This window comes from Cyprinodon variegatus, unplaced genomic scaffold (assembly GCF_000732505.1).
Source record: "Cyprinodon variegatus isolate N-32 unplaced genomic scaffold, C_variegatus-1.0 Scaffold170, whole genome shotgun sequence".
Taxonomy (NCBI): Eukaryota; Metazoa; Chordata; class Actinopteri; order Cyprinodontiformes; family Cyprinodontidae; genus Cyprinodon; species Cyprinodon variegatus.
The window spans coordinates 682,707-691,386 of record NW_015150623.1 but is presented as its reverse complement, the minus strand read 5'-3'; the positions used below and the strand labels follow the sequence as shown (position 1 = coordinate 691,386).

Here is an 8,680-nt window from a genome sequence, read left to right as displayed (position 1 = left end):
AAGGGCGTGTTGAGGGCAAGGAGATGGAAAACACACGTGTTGTCTCCGTGTCAAATCCACACTTGGCTTTTTTTCCCCCCGTTTATTTTCCCGCCTCTATCTCCTCAGTGCAGCCGGCGCTCTGGTGAGCTCGGTGTGACCTTGAAAGAGGAATAGGAAGTGCAGCTAATCACTGCAACCCCAGCTCAGGGTGTGTGTGAGGAGAATACACGCTGCTGTTAACGCATTTATGATGCTCTTAGCTTCATGTCAACACTCGCTTAACACCACATATTAGCATTTATTCACACAGACTTCTCTTTACTGACCAGAACAACCTCATTGCTGTTTAACAGCAGTGAGGACAACAAACAGCTTGTTGGCTCCAGGAGAAGCTCGATCAGACAATCATGAAGTCTCTAAAGGCAAAGGCAGCAGTGGTAGTTTTCACACCAGCGATATGGCTCCTCACCCAGGGACTTGAGAACTCCAGAGAAAGAATTTGTATTTGTACAGGGGTATAGAGCATAAATTAAAACCTTATTAATGAATATACACAGATATAAAAAGGCAGATGTTTTAAAAAAATTGTCATTTATCTTCATTTGCTCTTCTTGACATGAGTAAAATTCGAAAAAGACAACAAAAAACTCCAATCAGAGTTATTTTACATAGATATCAATTTACATTTTTAAAGATGAATAAGGAAAATGTGTTCCACATTTAAAGGATTTGGTAAGGTTTTAACTAGAATCTAGACTTTGTGGGAACAGCCCTGCTCAATCTCTCACATGAGAAGTTTCCATTAACTACCTAATCCAAGACATCCCATGTTAGCCTGCTCTTGAGGAGAGCTTAAAACAATGATTTCAGAGTCTCTCATCTCTTCCTAAACTCTACTGCACTCTCATTGAGGACAGATTAACACTGCTTGAGTTCAGGATGTCTCTGTTTGAGTCTTCCCAGCTGCAGGCGTGCAGCGTGAGCCGTCCTAATCCTGCCTCTGCAGGGCCACACCTGTCCCAATGCAGCACCAGAGGTAACCGGAGCTGGAATAAGTTAGGGCGTGTGAACAAGTCAGAGTTCTCAGGTGGACCGACTCTGATGCAGGATGATAAAGCAATCCCTCCCCACAGGGTTTTCAGCAGGTTAGTACTTACAGTAAAGACACAAGCAAAGATTTATCTCAGCACGGCTGGAAGCTAATTAATAGTCTCATCAGTGAGCGTTCCCACAGATCACTGACTTATGCTAAACAGGATGTTAATTATCACGTCACCAACCAGGGCTCTGTCAGCCATAAAAAACTAAGTATTAAGTATTAAGCTTGTGTTTAGTTTGGAGATGATCCGACCTGATCTTCTAGCCAACCCAATGTGGATCGCATCAAACTTAGTCAGTCCTTAGAGTATCCCCGTTCTGCCTCCGTTTAGCCAAGATGAATAGCTAATTAATGTAGAAAAAAATAAAGAGCTTAAACTTAGATACAACTGGATTTCTGTATGCGTCTGTGATTTACTGACTGTCGGTTTTTCTCTAAACCTACTGCACTGATTTTGTTCCTCATGAAAACAAACCTTCCAAACATTAAAACCCAGAAACCCTAAAATCAACACACATCACAACACTTAAAAATAACTAAAATACACATTTAGTTGAGTTTTTCCTCTGAATCAGGTCTGTCCTGTAGGGCGCTGTACTAGGGGGGTTAAAGGTTTCTCTGCTTTAGCACAGATGATTCTGATGATTGCAGTTAAGGGGAAAAAAAAACAGGTAATCAGCCATCAGTGGAAATCAGCTGTGAAGGAAACCTTTGAAAACTGCAGGACAGCAGCTATTGAGGACCGACTTTGGACATACCTGCTCTAATTCATCAACAAATCAATTCCAGGGAAATGTTAATGTATAGTAAAATAGCTAATCCTCTGTGGTTTGATTGTTGTGCCAGTGTCTTGCCTCTTGACCTCTGACCTTCCCTGTGAAATGCTCTCTGGTCCTGTGGCTTTTAACTTTTTCTTTTTTTTGTAAAATAACGCAAGATGACAGCAGAACTACTGCTGAAATTGGCATGCTCAGTGAGGTTTACAACATTAACTAGAATCATGCAAGTTTTTTTTTATTTTATTTATCTTCTGCTGATTCTGATGCAAATTAAAAAGCTTAAAACTTTCAGCCTTCTTTAAAAATACAAAATATATATCGAAGCAAAGGAGTCTACCTTGCTAGAGTTAAAGCATCATATTGTCTCAAAATCCAGTTGAAATACTCTTCTTCAGCCATCTCCCCGAAAAAGAATTTGTTTTTACATTTTTGCTTAATTTAATCAGATATTTAGGAATCATTATTATATGTCCTTAAGGTCAAAAGGCCCGCAGCAACACAAAAGGAGCTGCTGATAACATCTAGTTGGATCCTACATGTGAAAACTATCTTCTGTATTCTCCATATTTCACAGTGAAGGAGAAAGTCTGCAACAGAATCCCTTTATTACAATGAAAACTGCCCAGACCTTGAACACCCTATTTGAAAATGTGTTATGGTCCAATGGTTTAGAACCAAAAAGGTGTCCACCAATAAAATACTATAAGACAGTGAAGCATGGTGGTGGCAGCATCATGATCTGAGGTTACTCGTCTTCACATTATGCTGAGATTTAACTGGTATCTTTCAACTAGAATGTTTTGGCCCCTAACTCCAGGTTAGAACACTGAAGACAAAGAGCAACTTTCAGACAAAGTCTCTGGAGTGACCTGAACACAGCAGCAGACTGAATCAGATTTGGAGAACTTTAACAGGCAGAGAGGGCAAATACGAAGATGTAGGATACTCATAGACTCCTTTTGAAGTCCAAACACTTGAACTGAGTAAAAAGTTGCCTCAACATAACACTTCCCATTATCAAAGACATTGCAGTCTTTAAGTTTTCTTTAAATTTCCCTTTTATCTGACAGTTTTTGTGTGTTTTAGTTGATCTGTGCAGAGTAAATTTAGTCAGGAAAAGAAAAGAAAAGTTTTTAAGTCTTCTAGAATTGAAAAACTGACCTTAGATAGAAACCTTTTAACCAATCAGTCTTTATTTTTTATTGAATAACTCTATAAGTGCCCTCCAGATGGTGTGTGGTGAGTTGGTGCTATATAAATAAACTGATTTAATTCCAAGTTATTTATAATCTCTATTTTTAATATCCATCACACCCCAGAACCTTTTAAGAGAGGTCCAAAAACCTTTCAGACCTCCCATGTATAAATTATGGCAACATCACTGCATCGATTTATGATCCTTTCTGCATCATGGGTCATGTTTCATGCTGCATACGTCTTCACTTAAACTAATGTCTGATATATTAAGGCTTCAGATTAAATCTAGACCCATTTTGTGAAAGTTCCTGCAGAGAGTATGGTTAATCTCATCAAGGACAGAGAAAGATCCCTTTCAGGTCCTCACAGACTGATTTTTTGCAGATTCCTCTTGACAATAGGAAGAGGAATCAGCCGGTAGTATCGTGCTGCAAAAGGCAGAAACTAATTCTACAGGAGGCTTACCTCCAGCTGAGATATTACAGAAAATATGAATGCTGCTATTATCAGTGATAGGTAACAGTAAAAGGGAAAGCTAAGGTTTACTTTGCAGCAGTTAAAAGCAGGAGGCTATCTACTGATTGATCTAGAGAAGATAAATGGTTCATATCAAATACAAGTTGATATTGTGGCTCTGATATGTAAAATTTAAAATATAAATGTAAGTTATTTAAGCTGTATTTATTTAAAATTCCTGTTAAATTGTTTCCATTCCAGGAATAAAGGATCACCTGTCCTGATGAGTTATAGTCTGTGAGACATGAATGCAGTGATATTTCTGTCTGACACATTTAGCAGATTTTTCCAGTGGGACTTTTCTCAGCAAGAGTGCACAATTAAGGAATAAAATAGTAGCTGTAGAATGGTTAGAGATATACTCACACCATTTCACATGCATGTTGATGACTTCTCTTCCTCAAAAAAAAAAAAATCCCATCTTTAAACAAAGTGTTGTGAAGAATGTGACTTTAGCAACTGATAGGAAGAGTACATTTTTAGCAGCTTTCTTTTTTTACAGCCTACAATCTAAGCTTTTAACTTCAGCATACTTTTATCATCTTCTCATAATGCACTGTTGGACATTTTTTTACTTTTTTATTTTGTAATCTGAAATAGATTACTTAAAATAAAGTCACAGGCAGCAATCTACTCTGGGGTAACGAGTTTGCGGATAAGAAACATCAAACTATTAGTGATGAGCTTAATAAATACTTCCCTCTGAAGAAAGACTAAACCCATTGATAAGAAGCCATAAGAAGTCCTGTTTTAAAGCTGTAAAGGACACAGCAACATCGGAAGATGATCAAAATAAGAAAAAACTTGGGTCCTGTGGCATAAATACAAAACATTATGTATGACAAAAACTAGAACAGCAGAGGCTCACCTCTCAGCAGAGCACGAGCATGCACATTCAGCCAGAGCAGCGGTGGACTGGTTTATATCCAGTCTATTCATTTTTTAGAATGGCCTACTCAAAGTACAGCCATAAATATCAGTGAAAATTTGGGGCAAGACTTGGAAAATAAATGTTCACAGGTTCTCTGCATGCACTCTGAACTGAGCGTGAGCTGCCCTGTTGCATTAGGCCAGTGGTTCTCAAACTTTTTCTGTCATTCCCCACTTTGGACAAGGGGGAATTTTCAAGCCCCGCCTGTCCCCATCGCCCCAACACAATGCTAATGAAATATGAAACAATCTTAAAATGTTCCAATTTTATTGAAGTAACAAGTAGTATATAAATACAAACTATCTACATCAAATAACAGCAAGCTCAAAAATAAAGAAAATAAAAATGCAGCTGTGTCAAAATTTGTATCAAGCTCAAAGATAGAAAAAATTAAAGTGCCACTCTGCAATCTGTTAATAAAAGAAAAGAAGTGAAATCCATCTGGCAAGACAGGTCTATTTATCCCTGCATTAGTGGCTGCAATGAGCCTGTTTTGCATTGCACAGTTTCTCAAAACGGGGTTGCAGGCTTGATACTGCCACTCTCAAGTCATGCTTTGTTTTCAGTGAAGCAACAGCTGAAAAGCCCATCTCAGAGATATGATGTGGCAAAGGGAAGAAGAATGCACACAGCTCTCTGCCCGATGAGTGGATACTCCCTCTCCACTCCAAACCAGAAACATGAACATGTGGCTGTGTGAATCAAACGCCGTTATTCATTTAAGATAAAATATTTAAAATTCAGTTATTTATGATCAACCTGCGCCGTCAATCCCGGCGCATGTGCGCTTTATTTGCAGTCTGGACGCTGAGGGTAAACATGCTGTGTCCCCACCTGTCACGTCTCAATTCCCCACCAGTGGGTCGCGCCACACACTTTGAGAACCGCGGCATTAGGCTGGTAGAGAGAAACCCTCAAAAAAGGTTTGTAAAAAGTAGGAGGGTGACTATAAATGCACTCCACAGCTGGGATGTTTTAGAGATCTACTTGACATTGTGATACCCTGTAATGGTTCATCATTTAGTATCACAATAAAAAAGCAATATTCCTGTAACCTGCCAAATGAAAAAGGATGAAAACGGATATTCCAGTTGCAGAACAGTTCTCAGCTAACAAAACAAACACTCCGGTTTGACAAACTGCTGCAGAGTCAATGATAAAGTGACCGTCTGCTGTGGCTCCATGTTCATCCAGGGGGAGCGAGTTCTTCAAAGTCAGTGACTCCATGCAATAAGCTGGCTTCCTTTAGATATACAACTTCTAACCAATCTGTCTAGATGTTTTTATTGAATTGTCTTCATAAAGTGCCTTAAGATGATATGTGTTGTGAAAAAGAGGTGCATGAAAACAAATAAAAGGAATTAATGTAAATTTAATAAATTAGCAACTGGTTCAAGTAATTAATTTAACATAAAACAACAGAAACTGCAGCTTTGGGTTTGATGATTTGCGCAAGACCTCCCTCAGCTCAGTTTTCCAGTTGCACTTTGATGCAAATCAATATTTATTAATTTGCTAATGTGCATCTGTCTCTTTTATACTCTGATCAGTGATTTGATTAACTGGTTTGAGACCAGTTTTCAGTTGATAATATACATTAAAGATCATATTCATATCCACGATTCGATTGAGAAATGTTTAATTAACATGATGAATTTATTTTGTGGAGAACCCGAGATTCAACAGCTAGAAAAACGAATATAATGACCACCAGTAGAGGGCGCTAATCATCGGACACTGTTTGGTGGACAGCTCCTGGTGCTGAAAACTCAGCAATCACAGAAACTGCACAATCGAACTGCCACAGTTCATTACAAAAACACAAACCACGAGCAGCGCGTGGATTTCCACGCATCCCCAGACTCTCGTAGATGCAGGACTACATTAAAAGGTTCATGGGAATTTGTCTTTCGTTTTACATATGTAAGAGAGGGGAAGGAGATCTCATTTCCCTGAAACCAAGTCCAGAAACTTAAAGAGCAGCAAAGTGGTGGATAGCATGAGGGTAAAAGAAAAATAGGACTGAATGGAAGAAAAAGAGGAGAGAGAAAAGGAGATAGAGTGGATGAGTTCAGTTTTGAGAGGATGAAAGACTCACTTGGTTAGTGAAGAGCTGTGCGCTCTCGGAGATGAGCAGCTGGACCAGGATGTGCAGCCCGGAGGTGAAGAGCCCGGCCAGGATAGCCCAGGTGAGCGGCAGCGGCAGCATGCTGTAGGTGGCGAACAGCGTAAAAAGAACATACCCCACCCCGTCCCCCAGCAGACCGTAGCCCAGGCCGGCCGCCAGGATCTGCGTGGCCATTGCCACCCAGGTGACCACTCCACTGTACTGCAGGTAGCTGTGCGAGGTGGTGTCCTTCCGCACCACCACTAAGGCACAAATGACCACCTCTATGCCGGTGAAAAAGCCCAGCAGCATCCCCTTGATGGGGTCCATGGGGCTGGATGCCAGGGTGAGGTGCAGCACCAGCAGGGTGAGTTTGGTCACCACGTCCAGGATGTTCATCACCACCACGGATTTGCGCCTCTGGCCCAAGAAGTAGCGCTGGTAGAGCCGCTCCAAGTCGCGGGACTTAAAGGCGTTCCGCAGCGTGGGGAAGATGACGCCCCGGTATGTGTAGCCCCAGTTCAAGAAGAAGTCCGAGTTGCTGGGCGCGCAGTCGATTTGGAGGAACCCCAGGTCGCTGCTGGCGCGCTCAGGGAACACTTTGGTCCCACCGTTGTTGTGCCGGTCCCCTACCGAGGTCCGACCCGCAGACTGCTTCCGCGCGCCCTGGATCGGGTCAAAGGGGTCGTCTTTGACCCCGCCGCCGCCGCCCTGCTCGTGGATGAAGCGCTGCTCGGTGATGTGCCGCACCGCGTTCTGCCACAGCAGCCGTTTGGGCCGCGCGCTGCCGCCGCCGCTGCCGCTGCTGTTGTCGCTGCTGCTCGGCGTCTTGTTGATGGTGTACAGCTCCTCAGTGGCGCTGGAGCAGCGCACCTCCGACAGCTCCATCCCTCCTCCTCAGCTCCGATCGTCTGTGTCAATGTGTCTCCCCCCTTCTCCTCCTTCTTCTCCTCCACTCCGGACTGTCAGTCGGATCAGCGGTTCTAGGGGCACGACGTCTTCTCGTGCGCATCGAACCGAGGGCGCGTGCTTTTCTTTCGGGTTGGGGTGTGAACGGCGCGGGGCAGAGCGCGGCTGGAGGTCATTGTCAAGAGAGCAGATCCCTTAAAGAAGCACTGGTACCACTCCCGCCTCTCCTGGACCACCCATCATAATCCCCGTGTAGTAAAATCACCGGCTGGTGCGTCCACACAGCAGCAGCAACCTGAGCCACTGTGACCACACCGTTGGCACCATCGGGGGTCTCGGCGCCGCGCCAAACCAGGACCCCTAAAAAACGAGGCGGGTCTCAGAGTGAGATTATGTTTCAAATTACTACGATGAAGGAAATCCCAGTTTTTCCCTTACGGTTCCCAAAAATGATCAGCAGCCGTGGGGGAAAAGGCAGAGCAACAAATCCATCAAATCCAAATTAAGAATCCAGAGAAAATTGATCATCTCAAACTTGTTGCTGCGCGTGAGCCTCCACATTCAAGACCAGAGCTCCATCCCGCGTGATGATAGCACCTGTCTGACTGCGCGAGGCAAACAGGCATGCTCCCAGTCAGTAAGTAAATAAGGCGTCCGATGCGTCTCCGTGCAGCGCGAGGATGAGCTTCACCCTCCTCCTCCTCCTGCTCCTCCTCTGGTCTCTCCCTATCAGACTGCCTCGGTTCCTCCTCCTCCTCTGTAGTGTTTAAAAGCGGCGGCCGCGTGCAGAGGCGCAGAGAGCGGCGGCTGGTCTCCTCCGCTCTGCTCCGCTGAGGTTTTTGACGTCACCGATGTATGTGCGCCCTCTCTCCCTCTCCCTAACCCACTGTGTCATCCCACGCTCCTCAGCTCATCCTTTTGTCTGCTCACTCTCTGCTTCCCTCCTCACTCCACGCCTCCTTCCTAAGATCCGTCTCTTCGCTTTTCCTGTCGGTAACTGGGTCACTTTTGGATCAGGCGCAGGCAGCCTGCATTTTGGATGAGTTTGCAAAGGATTTCCTCGGGATTTCAGTTGAAATCTGGAAACTTGATTTTATTGACAGAGACCTAACCAAATGTTATGAGTTTCGCATGGAAAAGTTCTGCTTTCCAAGGCCAAC

The 8,680-nt window shown here is 43.5% G+C and overlaps 1 protein-coding gene across 1 annotated transcript in view; it reads right to left on the bottom strand.

Annotated features, from left to right (window-relative positions):
• The window catches only part of adcy8 (adenylate cyclase 8 (brain)), a 141,068-nt gene extending 132,669 nt beyond the window's left edge, over positions 1–8,399 (bottom strand). Inside the window, exon 1 of the mRNA XM_015378322.1 lies at positions 6,603–8,399. Coding sequence (XP_015233808.1) covers positions 6,603–7,499 — 897 coding nt within the window. The 5' untranslated portion in view covers positions 7,500–8,399. The remainder of the gene's footprint in view (positions 1–6,602) is intronic.
• Positions 8,400–8,680: the final 281 nt, after the last annotated feature.